The following is a 24,507-nucleotide window of genomic DNA, read 5'->3' as shown; positions in this document are numbered from 1 at the left end:
AGTAGATAAAGCATCCGCAAAATTATGAAAAATGGTAAAGTGAAGATTCTGTGTTCCAACAGACAAAAATAGAACTTTATGATGCACAGCAATGGAATTAATTTTATGAATTTTGCATCTCGTCAGTCACAAGGCGACACACTTTTTTGTCACATTAATTCCACTTATTGAAAATGGAATAAGATAAACACCACATGAGTTGTGTAATATAAATAATTTAATAAATATATACTAATTTTTGATAAACCTAAATGACAGTAATCAGAAAAAGAAACCTGTGGTTGCTTCGGTTTCTTTGGTTTTTCAACAAAATGCGCTTTATAAGACTATTTTTCTCTATTAATAGTAATAAACGCTAAGTTCTCTTCGTGTACATCAGAGATCAGTTTAAGAAGGGCTGTCATTGACGAGATTTTTTTCAACTGTTTAATATGTAATTTTGCTGTAATCTTTACTTTGGGTAAATTTCGAGATTTTCGTTGACATTATATGATTTTCCATGCAACAGTGTAGATGCCAAAAAGTTGGATTTTATGTATATTCCCTCGATGGAATAATCATTGGTTGAAGGCAGTCCGCCTTAACAATTAAATGCTAACAGATGAACATTAGTCAAATAATTGCTATATGCAAGATTTGCTTCTAACGTAAATCTACCAGTTATCATTCAAAGGCATTATATTGGAATCAGCGTTTTTATTTTTGTTTACCATAGTGTTTTCTATTGCTATTGTCACTTTTTTGAAGATATAAGTGACCACGGGCTTTTCGTCCACTTTAAGGTATTTAACAGGGATATGATTAAGCAAAAAATTGATATATCGCGTTAATCAATCAATTTCAATCAAAAGAAGAGCACAAGCTCAATCTTAACCTTGGCCACCACTTTAATACATCTTTAAGCATTACTAAAGCAATAAGAGAGCGGATCTTCTGTCTTTACCATTTTGCCGTAAGAGACATCAAGTTCACCAAGCGTGGGGTTGAAATTGGGACGATATGCCGGGCTTGCATGCTTGAGGAACAAGTTTTAAAGGAGAAGAGGGAGCGATATCTAAATAAAAATATATTGAAGGCTTTAGTAGTCTATCTTAAGAATTACTCACCTGATGCCACTACTACCTGTCAGATATGTGTATAAATGAATAACTTGACTCCGGAGCATAGTGGCTAAAGGCATTACATTCAGAATTTACCGTAATTCTGTGTACTATCCAAATGATGACAAATCTTCGAAGGGTAGCTTAGTGTGAAGCGCGAATGAAGTGAAGTAATCATAATATAGTACTGAGGAATATTGTAAAAGGATAAAGCTGTTGCTGCAAAATTGTTACTATTTACAGCAGATGCACTTTGAAAGTCCAAGAGGAAAAAAAATGTACTCAACCAAGCTCCTCGTGAGTGCCCTGTAAGCCTAACAAGATACGGACCTCTTTTTTTTCCGCATCGTTGAAGTTAGTCTTATTGTTGTTGAAGTTTAGTATTGCTATTATTGCTAATCATTTCTCGTCTTTTGAATATTATCTTTTTCAACATAAAAGCGAATAGCATAATAAGGCCCCCTTACTTTTTCAAAATACATAAATTCATCATATGTAAACGGCATTGAACAAATCCTCAACAGAAGATCTTTATAGAAGCATTGATAAACTGAACCCAATGTCCGCTAGGATATGCAAGCTTGATAAGGTCAATTTAGAAGAGCCGTTTCATCTTTATCGAAAGAATTCCCACTGATAATTCAAAAGGGTGAATATACTGCAAGAGCAAGCACAGTAAACAACGCATCCTTGTAACAGCTTTAAAACAAATATCAATAAGACAGCAATTTCTGAGTGAACACCACGTGATGGAAATTTATCAATAACAACAATGAGCAACCTGCCCAACTTAACCTCCGTTTTTTGGGCTTTTCTACGTCGTCTAAACCATGCTTCCAGATAATCAGGCAGTAAGTGTACTTATCTCAAAAAAATTGAGCATCTTACTCGTTTATTCTCTAAGTAATCAATTCTTTCAGAACAACAAAAGAGAGCTACCTGAACGTTCTGCAAAATTAGCTACATTCTTGAAAGACTGTCTGACATTAGGTACACTTAGGGTAATTTGTAATCTGAATTGTCTGCAAATGGATGACTTATAAACTTGAGTGCTTTACTTTTTCTTCATTTTTAATGTTAAAAAGGGTTTCAAACACTTTCGAACATTCATTAGAGGAAGGGAAGAGCTCATCTTATGCGTTTATTACCAGCGACAAACAAAGAGCATGAAAACAGTAGCCAATAAGAATTCTATTTTGCTTCCCAAATCAATATATTTGTCGGAAGTTGAGAAATCCAGGTACAAACAAAAATTGGGCAGTACTAAAACGCCTTATGAACTGCAAAACATAACCAGATCCATTAATTTTCGCTATAATAGTCATACTTCAGAAAGCGTATTATATGCAATAGATTCAAATATTCCTTCTTACGCAGAGTTCGGAAGCCAGATTGATGAGGTCATATTTTTGATAACAGGCTATATGAAATATAGGTGTCCGTATGTTTGGGTAAAACGAAGAAGAAAATTGTATGTATCGTGAAAGCAGCTATACTGATCACATAATGATTAGCTGAAATCACATCAGCTAGAGCTTTTGAAAAAAACAACAGAAAGTGTTTGCAACAATGGAAATAATCCTTTACAATTGCAGTCAACTCAAGATTGGAAGACTAAAAGTAAAAATGAATTTCGTCGATACAATACAGTTGGTGATAGACACACACATTATATAATACTAATTTTCTCTTCTATTATACATATTGCTATAGATGTCAGTTTATGGGAAATAGTAGCAGAAATATTGAAAATGACAACTAATGCAAAGAATCCTTTCGAAATTGATAATGATGTGCTCGAAAAACTCTCATTGCAAGAAGCCATATTACTATCGGGATCACTGCTAAATTTCTTAGAGACAGTATTTCTTGAGCTTAAACCAGCTCAAGAGGAGTTAATGAACCTGAGTAAGTTACAAGTGGCTAACGAAGAGCTACCTTGATTGTACATCTCATCATTGTCTAATCAATACGTCGTAATGCGTTTATAGTGTCGGTTGATATGTCAAAATTACGGTCAAAATATATAGATTTATTACATGATCAAAGCCTGCTTTTTAACTGTTTTGATAAGATACAAACGAAGAGCAGCCAAGAAAAATGAAGTATATTCTACGTATCACACCATAAAAAACTAATTAGATAATTATGACGTTTTTGTTGTACGCTTGTTTTTGTCATGCTAGATAGCATTCATTTGATTTATTGAAGTAGGAGTGATACTGACGAGGAAAAGTATAAAAGAGTAAGCGTTCATGCTAAACCTTTCCTGCTTTTTGTATAACTTAAAAACAATACATTTTCCTTCTTAAATATGACTGGTAACGTATTCTTTATTAAAAGCGAACTCAACGGACGTGTCTTAGACGTAGAAGGTGGTGCTACAGATGTGAGTAAATTGATGTAGGCATTTTCTTCACCCGATTACATGGCCTGACTCAACCATTTCATTAATTGGCTGTACTTCCATTAACACATTAGGATGCTGCTAGAATCATCGTCTATAAGCAAAAATCTAGTGACAATCAAAACCAATTGTGGAGATATGAGAATGGTTACTTTATTAATGTCAAGTCTGCCAAAGTCCTTGACATTAAAGGCGGTGAAATGAAGCCAGAATCGAGCATCATCCAATACTCTCAAAAGATGGCTCAAGAAGCTGCTAATCAAAGATGGCGTATTGATGAACGTGGTTATATTTCACCTGAGGCTCGTCCAGATTTGGTTTTGGATATAAAAGGTGCCAAAGATGATGATGGCGTTCCCGTTATCTTATACGGAAAACGCGAAGGAAACGCTGCTTCAAACCAGCGTTGGCGTTTGGAATACTCCTCCGGTTATTAAATAGCAATTTTTTGCTGATTTGTACAGAGCCTATTACTCCGTTCTAATTTCATTTAGTATGCATTTCAAAAACATATGCAAAAGTCTGCTGTTGCAATAGCCGCTTTTTGTATACTCCTTTATGTAAAGCGATCATATTCTTTTTTTACCAACAATTTTTATGAAAACACTTTATTAAACAGATTCAAAAGTGAAATTGCTTTGTAAAATTACTGTCATAAGTTATGCTTGAATATTCGAAGTAGCTTTTGCTTTTTGATGGAGTTATTTGACGTCCAAGAAGTCGTCATTTAATCTCTTGGCTTTGCATTCATGAAACGCACTCAACAAAAATACCAGTGCGCGGGATTTTAACCCGCCAAATGAAAAAGTACCGAAGATTGGGGCTTACGCCTCGGAATTCACTGCTTTTTATGGACAAAGTAAGTGCTGACGCCACAAGCTTCAAAAAGCCAAATAGGATCTGGCCTTCAACACTTTAATGACCGATCAAATGAGGAGTATACAAGCCGATTTTAAGAGCTGAAAAACAATGCAATAACTTATCTCAAAACCAGCCTAGACATATAAGTGATATGCATTAGGCAGTAGGCGAGCTTTCTCAATAGATCGAAAAGAACACTACGCAATGTATCAAGTTAAGGAGGAATTGCTGAGGTACTGCAGGAGGGGTTAAATCTTGCATTCAAGAAGTCTTTATGACATCGCATCTTGTCACTGCTAATGACGAAAGTTGCTTGCATATTGAAGACTTCAAAAGCATTAAACACCTAATGTGTAAGGGCTGTTGAAACGTTTACATATTGGAAAAAAGACGCGAGCAGCTTATATGTCATTGGGAGGCCGTTTTCTTAGTTCTCCTTACAGTACCTTTTATTTCAATTACTTTTCAGATGAGATTATCTGAACCATAACAGTGTAAACACTAGGGCATTCAATTTTTAAGCACTAAAAATAGGCTCACTTCGCATGAGAATAAGAAATCCAACCAGCCAATCTGAGCTTAGCCAATCAGAAACATGTTTAACTATTTGTTGGATTGTTTCTACAGTTTTTTTCGATTAAAAATCGGAAATACTACTAGGCAACTTTGGAAGAATAAAGTATATTTATGAGAAAATTTAGTTACATATTTTAGATAAATTTTATAATAAATTTAAAAGTACTTACCAAAAATTACCCAAATTGTTATCGAATTGTGAGTTTAGTAAATAAGGTCGAAACAGTAAGCATTCGACCTTTGGTTATACTTTATGAATATATTACAACTTACACTGTCGGGATGTGTGAAGGAGTGATATCAATCACACATGTAAGTCTCGTTAGAGAGATGTTTTTGGTAGCATTGACGTCGCGATTCCAAATTGTATTACCGTTTTATACTGCAATACAGCATGTACTCTTCGCTTTGACGTCGCTGTCTTTACATTCTCCAAATGTCGAATGCTTGCATTTATTACAGCTAGTCATATATTCATTGATGAAGCAGATTTCCACCTTTTCATCTTCACCATCAATAGGTACTTTTGCTTTCTTGTTCGGACACAGATTGCTTGTAGGCCATGCATGTGTGGCTTGCTTACAGGACGGATACGTAATCATTTTCATTGTTTTATTATCAGCTTTGAATTCTTGGAGAGCTTCTTTTTTTACACCTTTTTTGACAACACTGGCTTAGACGAAGAAGCACTCAAAGAATCATTGTATGCCATTGGTATTAGTGTGTGGGTAAGTGGAGCAACGTAGATAATTTCTTGATAGAGAGTCGTAAATAAGATAACTTACCTATGTGCAGCTTGGGCCTTTATAAGGGCCGTTGCGTTGTTTGCCTTTCCACTTTTGTTTAAAAGAAAGAAAGCAAAAAGGAAAAGAACACTGTGTGTTCTATTGTATATCGCGTTCCTTTTCTTTTTTTTTTTCTTTTTTTTGTTGTCAAAGAATTGCTTCATTGACACATCACGATCAACTGACTCAATAAGTGATGGCTCTTATCAACATGCACCAGAGTTCTGAAAAATCATTGCTATATACAGACAGTGGCGTATCTTTGCTCCTCAACTAGTTTTTGATGTTATAGTATGCTTAACATATTACACAGGATAGTTAAGCGCGCTGATTATTGCTCTTGTTTCCTCATTACCCCTCCGTTTTTATAGTGCCCTGAGTTCAAGTTCTAAAAATTCATCTCAAACTAAAATTATTACAATCTAAAAAGTATTTATGGTTTTTCCAAAATCCATTATTCTGTTCGTCTGAAGCAAACAGTAAGAAAGTCCGAATCATAAGAAAAAAAACTCTATTTTGTAGCTGGAGTTACAGATTTCCATATTTAGAAAATAAAATGAAAGTGAAGCAGGAAAAAAAAAAGTTCACAAAGATCATCATTTTTTTTTTTGCTAAATCACCAGCTTTGTTGTACCATAGCCTTTTCTCCTTCCTTTCCTCACACTTGCTTTTTTGTCTTCATTTTATTCCTATTACCTTTACGTAATAGTATATAGTTATATACCTCTTCAAACATGCCGCCAAATTATAACCTATTACCGCAGACACCAGCAGAGTCAATAGAGCTTTTAGCTCCACCAGCAGATCCGCACGTCGATGTCGAAGATCAGCAAAAGAAGCGCACGAGACGACACTCACGAACGAGCTCAGCAACGTCATTTTTGCACTATAGGGCACCACAACAATTAGAAGAAATAAAGAAAAGTGGCAATAAATTAGCGCAACAGGTACACACTCAACGACAAACAATTCGTATATGAACCAATAGTATTAATAAATTCATTATTACTTAATCGAAACAATTTACTAGGCACTACCTTCGCTGATTATCTGTGTGATAGGTCTAGTAGTGGCAGGTTGGATGATGGATATATATCAAGTAAGGGCATTTAAGAAATTTAGGCAAACTAACAGCGTTTTGAAAGAGCGCATTAAATTTACAAAGTATTTCTTTCACTATGTATTGTATAGCATTGGGATGTTTTTACGCAAGTATCAGAACTGTTTATTTTGGTTCCTGTTCTGCTAAATTTGAAAGGAAACCTTGAGATGAATCTGGCAGCGAGATTTTCAACATCGGCCAATATGGGAGAGTTGGATCATCCAGCGACAAGGAATGCACTTGTTTGGGGCAATTTAGCGTTAATACAAGTGCAAGGTCTCATATCAGGATGTATTGCGGGGCTTTTCTCTGTTGTTCTAGGAGCTATCTTACATCCTGAACAAGTTATCACTTCTGGAGAATCGATACTAGTGATTTCCAGTTCTATGGTCTCTGCTTCTGTTTCCAGTTTTGTGTTGGGTGCTTTTATGTGCATTTTGATTATCATCAGCCGTATATTGAAAATCGATCCAGATAATATTGCATGCCCTATGGCGTCTTCGCTGGGCGATGTAGTGACCTTGTATATTTTGGCAGAATGTGCAAAATTACTATTACAAAATATAGGTAAAATTTAGCCATATTTAGTCATTTTCAATGTATGACAAATACTAATGACCTCTTACATCTGTCGTAGAATCCAATCTCTGTACGATGTCGCTGCTGGTCATGTTCTTTTCAATCCCATTCTTCGGTCTGGCTGTGTGGAGAAATAAATACGTTAAGGATTTATTATTAACCGGTTGGACACCTATTATTATTGCCATGTTGATTTCCAGTGGCGCTGGCTTGGTTTTGGAGAGATATGTTGAAAAATTTCAGGGCCTAGCTATGTTAACACCAATCTTGTGCGGTAAGAAGTCTTGATCTCATCATTCTAGGTACTTTTGAAGGTATTCTAACCATCCTATTTACTGCATGATAGGTTTGGCAGGCAATTTGGGATCTATCTATGCTTCACGTATCAGTACTTGTTTGCATAGAGGAGTACAAGAAGCGTTCAAGATTGTTGAAAAGACACTCTTGTTGATGAATGTTCTTATTCAAGTTATCTTTTTGATCATTATTTGGTATTTGGATCTGGGGCATCTTGATTATACCTTCATGTTCTTTATCAGTTATTTCATTGTTTCTATGATTTGCGTAAGTTCATTCAAAATATCAAGGTTGTATTATTCGTTCTTCTCCTCATCTACATCATTCTTAGACATACGTTGCTCTGAAAATGGGCAAAAACATGACATTAACCTTTTGGAAATTGAAATACGATCCTGATAATTACGTACTACCCTACTTGTAAGTAGATCAAGTTTTTACCTCCTTTTAGTATCGTAAACTAATTCTTTTATAACACATAGAACTGCTATCATTGATGTGATTTGCACAAGTTTATTGGTTCTTGCATTTGCATGGTTGACATCTAATGGTTTCGCCACCTTAATAGATACCCATCAACACACCAACAACATCAGCATAGTGAAGAACAGCAATGTTAATAGTAATTCTACAGTGATATCTGAGCACTAAACAAACATTGTAATTAGACACCCTTTAAGCTATTTTTTTACTATATATTCAGTCCACTGCAAAAGTTTCAATTTGAGCTCATCATTCATGTAAAAAAAAAATAGAGAGCAACCTGTATATTACCCAATACCATTGCATGCAACAATCCAAACAAACACGCTATTTATCATAACTTAATTGCATTTTTCTCACGATAAAGAACACACACTGATAAAACTTTGAATTAATTTTATGACTCAAGTTGCTTTTAGTTTCTTTGTTTCTAACAATCGTAATCAGTTATGCTACAAGCAACTTCAAGATGGTCAGTTCCACGTAATTGTTTTGTTCGATTCAGTTCAACATTAAAAGCAATTGAACGTCATCATACACATGCCTTTTACGATGACAAAATCATGACTGTATGTTTCGTTTTATATTCATTCCTCTACTATTGCTTTTATCTGATGGCTGTGACTATTTGTTAGTTTGCTAGTAAACCAGTGAAGCCTGTTACATTAAAACAACTCGTTCGTTTCGGTCAGCCTCCTATTACAAGTCAAAGTATAAAGACATGTACTCATTATGCTCGGTCAGAGCTTCCTGTTCGTTTGGCAAGACGTGTAAGAGCTTTTCAAAGTTTACCGTTTATTGTTGGCACAAATCCCTTTATAAAAGAAATCTATAGTCTTTACTATGACTCATTTGAAAAATTGGTGCAATACTACCCATCAGAAAATTCTGTAACGATACCAACTACCATGACAGCGGCGACAGAAACAAATCTCAGCAAGAAGGATAATGATCAAGAGTTCATTGAACACTTAAAAGCATTTGTGGAAAGACATAGTGACAATATACCCACGTTAGCAAGAGGTATGTAATAAGGAGTTATTACCAGCGAATCCATCTACTAAAACTATCTATCAGGTTTTCTGGAATGTAAACAATATATGAATACACAAGATATGACTCACTTTTTAGACGACATGATTCAAGCTCGTATCGGTATCCGTCTTATCGCTGAGCAAGCCATTTCTCTAATGCAACAACAAAAAGACGACGCTAACGCCAGCAGTGGCTATATAGGTATCATCGATACACAAATCAAACCTGACAAACTCATTCGCCATTGTTGCGATTTCGTCGCTGAGTTGTGTGAGTTTCATTATGGTCTGCGGCCCGAAGAAGCTGTCATTGATGGACACACAAATACCCAATTCACTTATGTGCCTGTGCATTTAGAATATATCTTGACGGAGTTGATAAAAAATGCTTATCGCGCTACCGTGGAACACCATCGTAAAATGGGAAGAATTACAAATGTGCCACCTATTCAAATCACAATTAGTCAGGGACAAGAGGATATTTCGATAAGGATTAGGGATCAAGGAAATGGCATCAGTGAGGAAGATTTGCCCAATGTATTCGATTATTCATACACTACTGTATCGAAAATATTGCAAGAACAGGATGAGTCAGAAAATGATGGACCGTCTGGTATTTTTAGAAATATTGCAGAAATGGCTATGCAAAGTGGAGTGGGAGGGCCATTGGCTGGGTTAGGATTCGGCTTACCTTTAGCTAGGATGTATGCTCGCTATTTTGGTGGCTCATTGACATTGGTATCTATGCGGGGTTATGGATGTGATGTATTCTTAAAATTGAGACATATTGACGAATCCATGGCCGAAGGTGTAGAAATTTAAACAATTTGCTTGTCCATTTCAATAAACAATAATAGTAATGCATTGGAAAATTTTGCTCTGTACCATAGAAATACACTTATTTTATTATTACAGTAGTATTGTAGAGAGTATAAATTTGAGTAGATAATAATTTAAATCAATATTTAGATAAATGAAAAAGTTTGTACATATGACTAGTTCAGTATCGTTCAGTTTTTTACCACAATCGGTCCAGAAGTCCATGTTTCCCAATCCTTCTTGTCCTTAGGGTTACCCAAGTTCTTCAAGGCACTGAAACGGAAACTATAAGTACCGGCGGGAACCGCAATGGGCAAAGATTCAACACCAGAAAAGCCAGCAGGAACATAAGTACCGTCCCAAGCATATTGAGAATATACTTGTCCTTCACCGCTTAAGAAGTTACGACCAACATACTCCAAACCCGTCAAGAATTCACCTATAACCTTCTTCTTGCTATCCAGCAACTCAGCCTTAATCTTAGCAGAAGGAGTTAACAAACGCAAAACAGAAATGGGGAAACCATACTTCTTGGAACGATCATAGACAAAAGTATCATCGGTACTGTATTCCTTGCTGTTGACATCAATAATCGTAGGGAAACCGTCATCGAAGATGGGCAAAGTCTTTTGGCTACCCACTACGCCAAAATAAGGAACACGAAGGTCAATGCTGCCATTCTTACCATGATGCTTGGTCTTGAGATGGATAAAGCCACCGTACATGACATGTTCCTTAGGATTAATTTTGGGTGGAGTAACAGTAATTTTGACCTTTTGAGAGTGGCCAGGAGATAAACGGAAAGTCTTCTTAGAGAAACGTAATTTGGCAGCCGCAACAGAATTTATAGCGGGTTCAAGCGGGGTATAGCCAGATTCTTTCAAATCATAAGGAGAAATAGCAGTAGTAACATCATTTACCAACTCATATTGAACCGTTTGGTGACCATGATTGGTAATAGTGATAGTTTGAGTCCTATACTTGGAAGTGGCAGTATCATTAAAGCTGATTTGAGCAGGAGAGATGTGAACACCTTGAGTAATTGTATCGTAAACCTGAACAAGGCCAGCACCTTGACGGAGAGGACTGTCAATAGTTTTACTGTTATAGACCTTGGCTGGAGCAGCGTAATTTTGGAATTGCTCATTGATATAAGCAATGGATTGCTTATTGCTGTTTTTGACAGCTTCAAGATAGAGTGCCACAGAACCAGCAACATAAGGAGCCGCCATACTAGTACCAGACATAACGCCCCAACTATCCAAATATGTAGGCATAGTAGAGTATACATTACCACCAATACCAGCAATATTAGGTTTGAAGTTAAGTTCAGCAGAAGCGCCCACGCTTGAAAAGGTAGAGACGGTGCCAGCATTTTCAATGGGTTGGACAGAACCCTTCTTATTAAATTTCAATTCAACGGCATCCTTGGACTTTTGTATGGCGGCCAAAAGTTCTTTACCGTCAGCATTTGATATAGAAACAACTGGGACAGTAACACCAGGAACGGAGGCAGTCAAAGCACCAGCGACATTGTTATAGATGACTACACCTACAGCACCAGCACCAGCAGCATTGTTGACCTTGTCGGCGAAAGCACAGGTACCACGCTTAATTAAAGCAATCTTTCCCTTGACTTCAGGGTTAATAGCAGCAGCAGTACAAGCTTCTTCACTGTTACCAGGGTTCTTATCACCAGCTACTACAGCACCATCTTCCAAACTGCTGTCATCATTGCTGTTAGTATAAAGTATGCTATGGTTGATGCCAGTAGCGGTCAAATCTTTAGAGATATAGTAGCTGTTTTCAATGGAAGCAACAGAGAATGCACCGGGGGATGTACTTGGTTGACCTACAGTATAGATACCTTGAGCACCAGAGTTACCAGCAGAGATAACAACACTTACGCCCTTCTTGGCAATTTGACTAACAACATCAGCTTCCGCGTCAGTAGTGACGGACCAGGCATTCGTTTCGCCTAAACTCAAATTAATCACATCGCAACCGGCATCATAAGCCATTAAAAGAGCTTTGATGACAATATCATTGGTGACCTGACCATCACAACCAAAGACTCTCCACATACCAAGATTGGCTTCAGGAGCAACACCAGTGAAATTCTGTTAATAATAATAAATGCAGACGTCAATAAATTAGTACAAAAGAGGCCAGAAGATTAATATGAATACATTATTATCGCACAAACTTACAGTTGCTTTGTCATATCCTGCAATGATACCTGAAACATGAGTTCCATGACCTATTGTATGCAATTTACATATGCATGATTGAGGGTAAGCAAGTTTACGTAGGTAGAAATTGTTTAAAATTATTATCAGCCAATGGGATATATGATACATTACCACTTGCACCAGAGTCAGCACCACAATTATCTAAAGGGTCATCATCTGGTTTAGGAGTGTTCTGACCGGTATAAGCGTCACCGACTAAATCATAGCCCTTGATCACTTTAAATCCTTTGCCAAAACCTCCACCCAATGCAGGATGATTATAATCAATACCTAAATTACGTTGAAATGTTTTCGATTAAAAAGATGACACCAGTCAACCAGCTGTTCCATCCCATTTTTTTCCTTTTTAACCCTCACACTTTTAATGTACATTGTTAAGATTGACTGCATCAGTAATGTTTTACCTGTATCGAGGACTCCAACAAGAATGCCTTTACCCTTTTTTTTCAATTCAGAGTGAACCTTATCGACTTGGGTCATAGCATGAGGTAAGACAGTAGGCTCTTTGGATTTACCCACACTTTCGACAGTAACTTTGGGACGGGGCAGCGTTCTGACAGGATAAACATACTCAACATCAGCCTGATCCAAGATATTCTTAAGAGTGGATGTAACATGATTATCGTCTGTAGCATTAGCATCGATATCAACGGAAACAGCGTTGAAAAAATCATGCTTAATAGTTTCCTTAATCTTCAATTTGTGCTTCTTGCTTGCTTTGTTCTTCTTGAAGTAAGTTTGAGTAAATTCATTCGTGGATTTGCTATCCTTGAAACGGACAATGTAGCGACCAGGAACGGTTGATCCGGAAGAGGAAGCGGAACCTTTAATGAATTTAGGATGGTTGATCTTTAAGGAGGAGGCTGCTTCAGCTGTCATGACCAAAAAAGCAATACAGACACCAGCCACCATGATGGGAATCATGGAAATTGACTGTTTCTTCATTTTAAATGGTATTTTATTGTTGGCTGCTGTTTGTTAGAACTTTTATTAAAGTAAAGGAAAGAAGAGAGAAGAGGAAAGAAATAATAATTTAAATGAATGGCGTAAGAGGTTGTTTTATAAGTCTTTCTGATTCTGCAAAAGTATGGAAACAGGTAGAGACAAATAAAGTCGTAGTAAATGAACGGAAAGGATGCTTTTTTAATATATATAATAATAGATAATTACAGAAATTGTTGCCCTTTTATACTTTGAGATATCGCATTACGATCTCTCACATCTTTCTTCACAAATAAAATAAGTGGAACTATGAAATCAATGTTGTAGCATGTTGTTGTCTTTCGAACCCGAGTTTAGGAAGAATACCCAAAATAAGCAATACGACCTCCCATTTGAAGGTTGAACGATCTCTCATTTGAAGGTTGAACTATGCTGTGTACGACAAACTAATAGACGATCTAAAATCTTCGTGGTATGTTCCACAGTCATTATTGTCGTTCCTTATTCTTCTCCGTGCACGATCATTTGGACAATCACAATTTAAACTTAAATGCCAATATGAGTGCTCAATTCCCAGATAAAGGCCTTTCCTTACACTAAAAAAAAACGATTGTAACGTCTTTACAGTAGGATATACGGATATATCGATGTCCTTCATTTTACGCGCAAATTCCTGTTATGTTAATAATATCCTAAAATGGGACGTGTAAAACAATGTCCAGATGGCGAGCAACTAATTATCGATTAAACACTACGGCTCAATCTAGCTATAGAAACCTTTAAGGTAGTGAAAGCGAGGCAGTTTCGTTAGAAATTGTCCAAATTTCGTCATGCTCTGCAATTCCCAAAACGTTCGCCTTTCACAAGATTATGTTTTGAAAGGAACAATTAGTACTGGACAGCTTAACTTTTGTCTTTGATTGGTTCTGTAGATTCTAAATTGAACTTGGTATCTAACGTGCAGCACAACTTCTCAGAGTATTAATAGAATGCACAAACAGTACACAATTATTTAACCAATTGTCAACGTTTAAAATAAGAGTTAATCTTGATCTATTGAGAATCGAACGTGTAGATGTACATCAAGATTTGCCTACAGCATATTAATTACTTATACAAATGACTTTTTTAAAAGTGTTTTTAAGCTTGTTTGGAACCTTCAGCATCGTCTTCACCTTCTTCATCATCTTCATCATAATCATCCTTTAAGTCATCTTCAGAAGGAATGGCATAGACACGAAGGTAAGGTCTGTTAGGATCCTTCATCATAACGTAAGTACCTTCAGGTAATTGTAAACACATATCTACAACAGCCTTCACAATACCCCAACCATTGGCCAGAGACAAGTTCATTTGAGTGGCGAAATCACGAGGCTTATAAGCTTGAGTACCTAAAATAACATGGCGAGTGTTTTCCTTAGAATTATAACGAGCGACATAACCCAATTTAAGTTGTTCGGCACCAGCCAAAATGGCTTGCACAGCCCAGCGCGCCAATTTAGCGGCATTATTTCTCATTTCAGTGGCCACCACCGCACCACGGGCAGCATCCAGATTTTTCTTCCAAGGAAGAGCACCGCCAGCACCTTGTGCGTTGGGATCAAATTCGTTCAAAGCACGGATAGTGACATAGTTGGTACCGTTAGCGGTCTTAACAGCAGCATCGACTTCAGTACGAACAATCAAGTTAATTCTTTCATCTTCGGGCACTTCCTCATCACTGCTGCTAGTAGCATTGCTTAAATTATAAGCTCTGTAACGGTAACCGCACGAAGCTAATTCACTTTCAGTGTCCGGGGAAGCAAAAGGATTGGGATGCTCAAATTTGATGGTATCCTTTTGAAGCACTTGACGAGAGAAGTTTTGATTAATATATGTAGCTTCATTACAAAGAGCGGACCAGGAGTTCAATTGATCTTTATCATTTTCGGCAGGAGGATCGTAGGAGTTTTCATTGACAGTAACAAAATCAAAGACACCGCCGGCACGTTTGTCTAAGATGACTTTACCATCAGCTCTCTTCTTAACGACAATATCCCAAGGATAAACTGTACGAGTAGCACACATTAAGAGGGAAAGGACGGCATCTGTGGCAAAAACAGTAGCCTTATTGTCCAAAATGTATTGCTGAATGACGGGATCTTCGGATGTAGTAGTATCGTATTTGATGCGGTCGATTTGTGTAAGCATCTTTTCATTCTTAGTGTTGACACGATCATATTGCTTGTTGTATACGTTCACAAAACCATATGAATCCCTATATATCAAAAATGTATATTTGTTCAATCAACAATGCATTTCTTCATATGTTGCCAATCATCGAATACTTTACAAATCCTTGGCTTCAGGAATGTTGAAGCTCAATTTACTCAAACGGTTGAATTCAATTTCGTCCAAAACCTTCCAATCGGCACCAATGTTAATAGAGGCGTTACGAACACGTTGAGGCTTCTCATACGCATTGTAACCATATCTACGTCTACCTTGCTGTTGGTAACGACCAGCGGGACGTTGTCCTTTGTTCGTTTGAGGTCGACCAGCACGAACATTACCAGCGACTGACTTCATGGCTTGCTTCTTGGTACCTGCAGTTCTGTTATCGACAACGGAGAAAGAAGATTCATCTTCGTTGTGGAAGTAGGCGAAAGCGGAGGCGAAAGAAGCACCGTAAGCTTGATATTGATCTATTTAAACCAGTAATGTTAATCTTAATACTGCACTCCAAAACTCTTTTGCAGACTTTTAACGGCAAATTACCTCTGTTGTAACGGTTAAAACCAGCTCTGCCTTGACGACCAGTAGTGGCTTCTCTGTTATCTTGCTTTTGACCATCGGGGTTAGTCCATTCAGCAACACGTCCCAACTTATCAGCTTTACTATAAGGAGCATAAGGGATGTCACGGAATTGCTCGGGGATGACATTTGTAGCAGGTCCCCAGCCACTTGTGCTGTCGTGAACGGTGGGAAGATAGAAATGAGGTTTGTTAGAATCGGCCATTATCGAAATCTAAAGTTGTATTATGCGTCTTGTAAAGGTGAACGAAAACTATTTGAGCTGTTGGTTTAAAGGAGCTTTAATGAAGCAAAAACAGATGAGCTAATGAAAAAAAGGGCTGATCAGCTTTTTTTTTCTTGGGTTTATTTTGCACCTACTAAACGAATAAAGAAAAAATTCTTTACTGCAGTTGTGCCGTGACCACGCATTGGCTGTTCGGTCGATTGTGATCAACTTTTACTACGGTGTTAACCCCGCAATCAAGACTTTCATACCAATTCACCTTAGCGAATATATTACGTTTTTCTATCTTAGAGAACAGAAATGAATAATGATTGTTTAATGAATGATATAAGCTCGGTTTTTGGCCCAACAGTTAAGCGAATTGATGATGCTATGCAATCGGTTAGAAACAGCCAAGATGAGCTTAGCAAGGAGATTGAGCGATTAGTGACAGGTACTTTGTAGGAAAAACCTTGCCAATGCTTGTTCTCATTCGAGCCTTCCGTTCTTATAGAACTTGAATCCTACAAAGAGATTGCAGTGCCTCCTAAGATACAATCAAGTTTAGACAAATTGTTGAATGCAAAAGAGAGAATTATGTCAGCGAATAAATTGATGGTTAGGACAACCGAAAGGGTAGAAAGAATACAAAATGAACTTTCAGCAATAAAGAAACCTGTAATATTTTGAAAAAAAAAAGTGGGCATTTATTATATTTATATCGCAAGTTTGTGTATATTGTATTGCTTGGGATGACTCTCGGTGTAGACAATGGCAAAAAAAAGTGAAAAGTTATTGCGACTCTTGCTGACTAAACGTGTAATTCATGCAGAGGGTATCTTGGGTATGCATAGTGGAAGATGAAGCGGAAGATTTCTGTGTATGCTTGTTGAGCGCCTTGACCTCGATAGCGGCGGCAGTCATACTAGTGTTGTTGCCGGCATCATTAACCATCACTTTAGCATTGCTACCCATGGCTGTTGCCGTCATATTTCCTTGATAATTAGCAGTAGACGCAATTAGGGGCAGCAATTCATATGGTAAAGCGTTCAACTGAACACCCATATTTCCCAACACTGTATACACATCGCCTTGTTGTTGTTGCTGTTGCTGCTGTTGTTGTTGGTTTAGACTGGCTATGGACGAGCTGGAGGATGAGTGTATCAAACCAGGAGGTACTACAGGCGGTGATGAAGAGTATATCTCGCCTTGTTGAGTTGTAGCGAATTTAATTGGAGTAGAACTGTAATGAGAGGAATTTAAACTATTAATGCTACTTAGAGTGGTACCAGGGTGTTCCTTTGACGTTATAATGCTCGTGGTTGAAATTGGTATTGTAGAGCTGTAATGATTAATTGGCAAAGACGTACTAAAAAAGTTGCTCATCGCTTCTAGATAAGATGCGGAACTGGAAGATTGTAAGTCAAAATTTGATGGAGGAAGTGGGGATGAGGTAAAAGTCACTGTATGGGAAGCAGCAGTAGGCGACTGCGGCGTCGGTACTACCATTGGCATGATAGACCTTGTTTTATTAAGACTACATCGCTGCCGTTTATTTTGTGATGACTGAAAGAGTTTAGTGGCTACTTTTGTAGCCGTTTTGTCACTCATTGCATTCTTTGACGATGATGAATTTTTAATATCACCGTTGTTACCCACAATTAAACTGTGCGATGATCCAGAAGCAATCAGTGTACTTGCTGATGTATTATGGTCAGCATAGTGTGTTATTGATGCCGATGATGACGGTACAAAGTTATTATGATTGTTTCTGCTATTGCTATTGCTGGTTATAGGATTGGAGCCCCTATTTCTTTTTTTAATAACATCTGTCTTTAAGCTCAATGGTCTCACAACACCATGGAGCTTCAAAAAAAGACCGCATGCGTTGCATAGCGGTTTTCCACTTGGATCCCTACGCCAAAGTGGAGTTGCTATGGTTGAACAGTTATAACATTGTGTCGTACCATTACTAGCAATTGAAGTTCTAATACTATTCTTGCTACTGTTACTGTTGCTCTTGTTATTGTTAAATTCCTTCGCTAAAAGTGTATTAGTAGCAATAGTATTTGCTTGCTTAAAATTTGACTCTGGATTTATCTCGGCATTATTGCTGTCCAAAGCGGATATTGTTGCAATGTTATTGATACCTGCGGTTGATGGTGGAATATCTTTACTATTAAAACTAGACTTCTCATTAATATCTGTAGAGGAAAGGAGTTTGGTGTAAAGCGATGAGAATTCTGCTATATCCTCATTAGCCTGCCGAGCGGGTAATTTTTGCTTAAAGGATTCATTTATCACAAAAGCACTACTGCTATCGTTACTGTTTAGCGGAGTAAAATAAATACTTAACATGTCTTCGAAACTTATAGCGGACATATCGTTAGAAGTTCGTTCATTCTGTATGAAATCGTTTGATGCCGAGATGCACAGGTTGTTTGATTCTTGTAAAAGCTCGTCGTCACTGATAAATGTTGGTATATTGATACTTCCGGATATCTTAGCTGCATCGACAATATCCTGAAATGCAGGTCAGCTAGAGTTAATAATAATTACAACTACCTACAGAAGAATAGATACTTTACCATTGGAAATGCCTTGTTTACTGAAGACGTATCGAGAAAAGCATTATTTACAGCAGTAGTAATATTCAAGGACGTTGAGCATCTGTGGTGCTGATCAGCATAATCAAATCCAGACCCAGCCGAGTCAACTATCTCTTTCGTAGGCTCATTAACATTATTCAGAGTATTTTCAATTTCATCACCAATGTTTCTTCTGTCATCATCTTTCAAGATATTATCTTTCTTCAAAGTCATAGCCATCATCCGCCAAGTTAAATTTTCGACTCTACAACCATTTGGCAAGCTGTCTTTAGCCTTTGTATACAGTCTCCACATTTGACTCGATAGCGGGTCCCTTTTACTATGCTTATCAGTTTCCTTGTTGGCGATAAACTCATTGCCTGTGGGGAATAAGTTTAAGGCTAACACTTTGTCGGCAATTTGTGCTGTTAACGATGTTCGTGGTAAGCCTTTTGTCATCCGTTAAATGCTCTCAAATGTGTTCAAAATTTGTATGCTTTGAAAATTGCAAAGCAAAACGTGAAAAGAAGGAAAGAAAAACCTGAGCAAATGGAAAGAGAAAGACTAATCTCGATCTTAGCAGTTTGAAGTACTAAATCACCTTGAATAGAAAAATATGCGGGTCTGAAAAAATTACCATTTAAAGTATTGCCCCCTTTTTTTGTACTCACATCACATAAGCAGCGATTTCTTGCTAGTTTTTACGTGATCAAACATAGATTTTGCCATATTCAAATCAAGTCTCATCTAACTGTGGGACCCACATATATTGAAGAGAAAGTATGACAGTTTTGTCATGCAAAATATCATTTTTCCGTTTGCAATCTGAAACAGTATAAGCATGTAAGCATTCACAATGATTTTGAGAACCATTATCGTTGCTTTGTTAACTTCAGTGATTAAACTAAATATACAGTGCTCAAAATGTATAATTACAAATATACACTGCTGAAGATGTTCGCATGAAGGAAGCTGCGTAAATTTGTCACGGTAAAATATTACGGTTAATTTCATTTCGCAATATAATACGGAAAACTCATTGAAGTAATTTTGCTCGATTGCTGCCAACCTTGTAGACTTGTTTGCTCTTGGGTTCGTTCGACGATATATCTATCAAAGCATGGAGAAGGACCTTATCATCAAGTGACGAATATTCAACAGAAATATACAAACGCAATTTGGATATGAAGAGCTTGAGTATGTAAAACAGGCCTTGCTAATCTTGATTCGGAAAGGATGGCAATAAAACCATCCATTTAAATTTATTGTAAGATCCCCGAAAACCGCAGTTATGTAGAACCACTTATGCAGCTTAGACATATTGAGAAAACTAAAAAAGACGTAATGTATATTCATACAAAACAATGCTGCTTTTCCAATCTCACCGCCATAATATGCGCGCATAAGTAAAGAAAAATATTTGTATTAACAAAGGATTAAATAGATTTATGATATTACGTACGTGAGTAGGAAAGGTAAACAAAAGATAATGCGACAGGAAAGAAAAACATAAGTCTATAACTTGATTATAAAATACGAACAGTACGTCTGCGACCGTCAGAAGCAATCCCGATTGCTCCTTCTTCTTGTAACGAGTGTAAAGCATCTTCAAACATTCTATTCTCGACAGGCTATTATAAGATTGTAATGATATTAATGATCCATATCTTATAAAAGGATGCTTATCAGAGCGCTTGATACCAATATAATAACAAATACTTACAACCTGACTTTGTTCATTAAGGTCAGTAAATAATCTATTTGCTTCAGCGCGCTGTTGAGGATAAGTAGTCAATTTAGACATGATAGCTTCCTTCAGGCTATTTTGAATTATGCGTTCATTAGAAGATCGGCCGGAGAGAATGAGATCCATATCAATACGGCCAGTCTTAGGGTCAGTAGCATAATCTTTGATAGCTTCACGTAAAAGGCGGGCAGCTTCCTCTACATCCTTCACTTCCACAACTTGCGACAATCTCATCTTTGCATGTGCTTCTGACATACGGATCATAGATTCCAATTGACGTGTGGTGGCTGTGACACGGCTTTCACTACTACCTCTGTCTTGACCACGTTTGCGCAATTCCACATAATTGTCCACTAGCTTCTCACAAGCTTCGTTACTCAAATTGGGATGTATCTTTTCTCTTGCATAGTTGATGTATTTTGTTAAGAATTCAACACTGACAATATCTTGACCTGCTGTTAATGGGTTATCTTCCATGTACAAACCTACTAAATGCTTCGCTAATTGACGATCTGAATCTTCATCAACACGGTCCAAGATTAAATATAATAAGTCGAAACGTGAAAGAAGAGGGGGCGGTAAGTTCAAATTAGCAGGCACTGACAATTGCTTATTCCATCGAGAACCAATAGGATTGGCTGACGCGCAGATTGAGGTTCTTGCATTAAGGGTAGTGATAATGCCTGCCTTGGCAACAGAAATTGTCTGCTGTTCCATTACTTCGTGCAATACAGATCTCGTGGCATCCGACATTTTATCGAATTCATCAATGCAACAAACACCTCCATCACTGAGAACCAATGCACCGCTTTCCAGAACAAGTTGACGTGAATCAGGATCACGGGTAATATAGGCAGTTAAACCGACAGCGGAAGAACCTTTACCAGAAGTATAAACACCACGAGGAGCGATTTTATGAACATACTGTAAGATTTGAGATTTACTGGTGCCTGGATCACCTAGTAATAACACATTGATGTCGCCTCTAAAACGAGGTGAACCTGATTTTTGAAACGTTTTATTGGTGCCACCGAAGAGCTGTAACAAGATACCCTTTTTCACATCGTCAAGCTGGAAAATGCTAGGCGCAAGCGAAGCAGATAGCGTTTCATAAAGGTTAGAGCGGCGTGAAAACGCTAAAATCTCATTTTCATCGGTAGTGGAAACAGGTTGGATTTCGTCCGTCTCTTCATATCTATTCCGTTTGTGTGTAAAAGCATTCGTCAGTATATCTCACTTAACCATTCATTAATTCTATTCATATATTTACGGAGTATTTGTAAATTCATTTAAGAATGTTTTTTCGGTCTGTAAACGCTTTTTGTCTGTACGTTTGATATGTACTACATCCAAATACGTTCTGAACAAAGAACGAATGACAGTTTGTCTAGGATTAACACGAACAGGTACACCACGGAAAATACCTGTTACTTCCAACAGATCTCCTGGTTTCACAACGTCTACCATATTATCACGTAAACACATCGTGACCGTTTGAGGTGTTTGACCATCGGGGACACTGTCGGGGGTCTCTTGAATTCTGGCAACCTGTTTATCAACAAACAAGCAACGATTGTGAATCAAAGTCATAGAATTTTCGGAGCCACAGTTCGGATTTGGACAGCGAGTAGGTTCTATGATACGCCCACGATCTATTGCCTCGACAACACTAGTATCACAGATCAAACAACGGAAATAACCCTGCGTCATGTCAGGAATGACTGGTGAAGCACGAATCATTAAACCTTTGACGGTGATCAGTTGATCGACATCTTTGGTAAAAGAACGCGAAAAATCAGTACGAGAGGCGCGAAGTATGTATCTTTTTCCTGTTAGTGAATCCTTACTTTGTGGGTCCAAATCTCTCATATTTACACTTCTGTCCAAGTTGTAGGGTTGAACCTAGATTAAAAATATCTCCGAATAAGATAACCATATTATCGCATAAGCATACAGAAAAATATACAGCACTTATACATACTCTCAAACAGCCCTCAGGTGAAAGCTCATCTATTGTTAGCATATACTTTCTATAAAATTTTGAAATTTCCATATCCATCAAAGCGATTACTTCTTGAGGATATTTTATTAATTGCTGGTATAGCTTTTCTATTTCTGGCATTGCTCTCAAGTTGCGACAATCCAGATTGACAGTGGTGCCGTTGGTTTCGTAGATGTGATTCAGCAGAATTGGATAAAAGGGCTTTCTATCTTCTTCTGTAATAACTTCATCATTTTGGCGCTTGCGGTGGGCTAAAGTGAAGGTTTCTAAAAAGTGGCGAAAGAGTTTCTGGGTTTCTTCCACTTGGATTGTTGTGCCCCAAATAACACGTTCTAAAGTAGAAGGGTCAGTTTCTTGGGTATCCCCCATGGTTCCCATGGAAGAAGCGTATCGATTGTTGTTACTAGGCGTTTGAGGTGCAAATGGTGTACGAACGTATGTGGTGTTGGTGCGTGGTGTGCGTGGTGAACCATAAGTTCCAAGATTAGTAGTACGTGAAGGAGTGGATGGATAAGCTAAAGGAGAGCTGACACCATTGTCTTCGCCCATAAGAGTAGAAGATAATTCATATCGTCGATTTCTCAAACGTGCTGGTGAACCTGCTAATCGGGATGTAGGACCAGGTGAGTAAGGCTCAAGTTGGGATGAGAGTAGTTCTGTACGACGATCCTGAGGTCGAGGTGTATCAGGATTAGAATCAGAAGGTGCGTTGTGATGGCTGCTCATTATTCTGTATTTGCCTCGGTATTTGAAGTAAAAGAAGACTTTACCAAAGAAAAAGGAACAGGTTTATTGAGGGAAAAAAAATTTAAAGTTACGAGAATTTAAAAGGAACGCGTTTTAGTCGTGTTCCTGTTGTGTGTCCAGTGTGGCTTTGTCGGGATGTCATTTTATGCATAAACAAAAAAACTCCGTAACCGCTACAGCTGAAAATAATGGTTATAGAAAGATAAAAATGGATTGACAAACAATGGTTAAGAGAAGATATAGTCAGGATGACCTTTTAATATGCGTTTACTGTTAGGTTAAAAATAAAATTGAAAGCGCTACGATCAATTGTCTCTAACGCTTAGTCATAAAGGACACAACACCAAAAAGTGAGACGAATCGTCCGCTTCATGATCACAAAGCTTACATGAGAATGTCGGCTCATAGTTGATAAATCAGCCTTCATAAAATAGATCACGACTAAGACAACCAAATTGTCACCAGCAATTGATTACTTTATGCAGAAGGTTAAGGGACGGAAAACGCTACGTTTGCCAGGTTCACCTGCTATTCTGCCGTTTGGTGTCTACATAGGCATCGACACTTACAAATGTTCTACACAGAAATCGATCCTTGGTTTTTCCTTCTGAATAATCTAGCCACCAACGTAAGATGAACGCCCGTGCAGCAATCAACCCCCACTCTACGGCTTTCTCGGTATAATCCAATGGCCCGCTATCTGCTACTTTTTTTTTTTCTAACTTGGATGACCAGCTCGAAATTCCACTAAGGACCACAATGGCATATTGGTTAACCTAACTTAATCCTTTCCTGACTCTCAGAAAGGGATCTCCACACTTAAACATTTTTTGATCTAATATGGAATCCAGAAAGATTATGTGCCCCTCCTGGGGCTTTAAATGATAAAAATCTTGAACGTATCTGTCTGATCGATCCTGTAACATTTATGTTTTGTAAAGTATAAACTGGACGAATGAATTAACAAAGTGTAAAATAAATCTCCTTAATCCTTTCCTTAGTTACTGACAATCGTAGAGAAAAGCGTTCACCGAAAACAGAAGGAATGCATTGCTCTTCTTTATGGAATGAAACCACTTTTATTAACAAATTTTTTTAAATGTCGCTGTAGCATGACATAGTAATAATTCATTCAGTATTAATAGATACAACAGTTAATTCCTTATTCTATTTGATAACACAACTATT

The 24,507-nt window shown here is 37.5% G+C and overlaps 10 protein-coding genes across 10 annotated transcripts; 5 read left to right on the top strand and 5 right to left on the bottom strand.

Moving 5' to 3' along the window:
• Positions 1-451: 451 nt before the first annotated feature.
• BDF20DRAFT_838107 (uncharacterized protein) lies at positions 452-1,278 on the bottom strand (the record flags this gene model as incomplete). Its single annotated transcript, XM_053079118.1, has 5 exons — positions 452-579; positions 711-775; positions 944-1,054; positions 1,107-1,170; positions 1,197-1,278. 5 exons carry the CDS (start codon positions 1,276-1,278, stop codon positions 452-454), a joined length of 450 nt encoding a protein of 149 aa, XP_052933591.1.
• Positions 1,279-1,913: 635 nt separating this feature from the next.
• BDF20DRAFT_886683 (uncharacterized protein) lies at positions 1,914-3,345 on the top strand. The gene is made up of 6 exons (XM_053081998.1): positions 1,914-1,951; positions 2,021-2,101; positions 2,186-2,340; positions 2,422-2,551; positions 2,615-2,720; positions 2,814-3,345. Exons 1-6 carry the CDS (start codon positions 1,931-1,933, stop codon positions 3,041-3,043), a joined length of 723 nt encoding a protein of 240 aa, XP_052933590.1. The 5' UTR covers positions 1,914-1,930; the 3' UTR covers positions 3,044-3,345.
• Positions 3,346-3,414: 69 nt separating this feature from the next.
• On the top strand, positions 3,415-3,944 carry BDF20DRAFT_825469 (ricin B lectin domain-containing protein; the record flags this gene model as incomplete). The annotated part of the gene is made up of 2 exons (XM_053077982.1): positions 3,415-3,489; positions 3,582-3,944. The coding sequence occupies 2 exons, from the start codon at positions 3,415-3,417 to the stop codon at positions 3,942-3,944; spliced, it is 438 nt and encodes a 145-aa protein (XP_052933589.1).
• A 1,460-nt stretch (positions 3,945-5,404) lies between these two features.
• On the top strand, positions 5,405-5,685 carry BDF20DRAFT_886658 (uncharacterized protein). The gene has a single exon (XM_053081997.1). The coding sequence runs from the start codon at positions 5,425-5,427 to the stop codon at positions 5,620-5,622; it is 198 nt and encodes a 65-aa protein (XP_052933588.1). The 5' UTR covers positions 5,405-5,424; the 3' UTR covers positions 5,623-5,685.
• Positions 5,686-6,348: 663 nt separating this feature from the next.
• BDF20DRAFT_886653 (uncharacterized protein) lies at positions 6,349-8,592 on the top strand. The gene is made up of 7 exons (XM_053081996.1): positions 6,349-6,676; positions 6,760-6,828; positions 6,921-7,398; positions 7,469-7,684; positions 7,757-7,974; positions 8,039-8,127; positions 8,190-8,592. The coding sequence occupies exons 1-7, from the start codon at positions 6,464-6,466 to the stop codon at positions 8,356-8,358; spliced, it is 1,452 nt and encodes a 483-aa protein (XP_052933587.1). The 5' UTR covers positions 6,349-6,463; the 3' UTR covers positions 8,359-8,592.
• A 254-nt stretch (positions 8,593-8,846) lies between these two features.
• BDF20DRAFT_825178 (mitochondrial branched-chain alpha-ketoacid dehydrogenase kinase-domain-containing protein) lies at positions 8,847-10,046 on the top strand (the record flags this gene model as incomplete). The annotated part of the gene is made up of 3 exons (XM_053077953.1): positions 8,847-9,080; positions 9,135-9,213; positions 9,268-10,046. Coding segments are annotated over 3 exons (1,092 nt in total), but the record flags the coding sequence as incomplete, so codon positions are not given.
• Positions 10,047-10,234: 188 nt separating this feature from the next.
• On the bottom strand, positions 10,235-13,174 carry BDF20DRAFT_825072 (peptidase S8/S53 domain-containing protein; the record flags this gene model as incomplete). Its single annotated transcript, XM_053077946.1, has 4 exons — positions 10,235-12,163; positions 12,254-12,303; positions 12,407-12,565; positions 12,700-13,174. 4 exons carry the CDS (start codon positions 13,172-13,174, stop codon positions 10,235-10,237), a joined length of 2,613 nt encoding a protein of 870 aa, XP_052933585.1.
• A 1,203-nt stretch (positions 13,175-14,377) lies between these two features.
• BDF20DRAFT_907402 (eukaryotic translation initiation factor 3 subunit D) lies at positions 14,378-16,235 on the bottom strand (the record flags this gene model as incomplete). The annotated part of the gene is made up of 3 exons (XM_053083377.1): positions 14,378-15,494; positions 15,570-15,921; positions 15,995-16,235. 3 exons carry the CDS (start codon positions 16,233-16,235, stop codon positions 14,378-14,380), a joined length of 1,710 nt encoding a protein of 569 aa, XP_052933584.1.
• Positions 16,236-18,130: 1,895 nt separating this feature from the next.
• On the bottom strand, positions 18,131-19,420 carry BDF20DRAFT_700191 (uncharacterized protein). The gene is made up of 2 exons (XM_053076072.1): positions 18,824-19,420; positions 18,131-18,420 (listed from the first exon to the last, which is right to left on the bottom strand). Exons 1-2 carry the CDS (start codon positions 19,280-19,282, stop codon positions 18,415-18,417), a joined length of 465 nt encoding a protein of 154 aa, XP_052933583.1. The 5' UTR covers positions 19,283-19,420; the 3' UTR covers positions 18,131-18,414.
• Positions 19,421-20,188: 768 nt separating this feature from the next.
• On the bottom strand, positions 20,189-23,414 carry BDF20DRAFT_700149 (MCM2/3/5 family-domain-containing protein). The gene is made up of 5 exons (XM_053076071.1): positions 22,552-23,414; positions 22,418-22,472; positions 21,841-22,342; positions 20,547-21,765; positions 20,189-20,454 (listed from the first exon to the last, which is right to left on the bottom strand). Exons 1-5 carry the CDS (start codon positions 23,296-23,298, stop codon positions 20,350-20,352), a joined length of 2,628 nt encoding a protein of 875 aa, XP_052933582.1. The 5' UTR covers positions 23,299-23,414; the 3' UTR covers positions 20,189-20,349.
• Between the last annotated feature and the right edge of the window lie 1,093 nt (positions 23,415-24,507).

The sequence above is a fragment of the Mycotypha africana genome, assembly GCF_025528875.1.
Source record: "Mycotypha africana strain NRRL 2978 chromosome Unknown BDF20scaffold_9, whole genome shotgun sequence".
NCBI classification, from domain to species: Eukaryota; Fungi; Mucoromycota; class Mucoromycetes; order Mucorales; family Mycotyphaceae; genus Mycotypha; species Mycotypha africana.
Note: the sequence above shows the minus strand (reverse complement) of the source record. Positions and strands in the feature narration are given on the sequence as shown.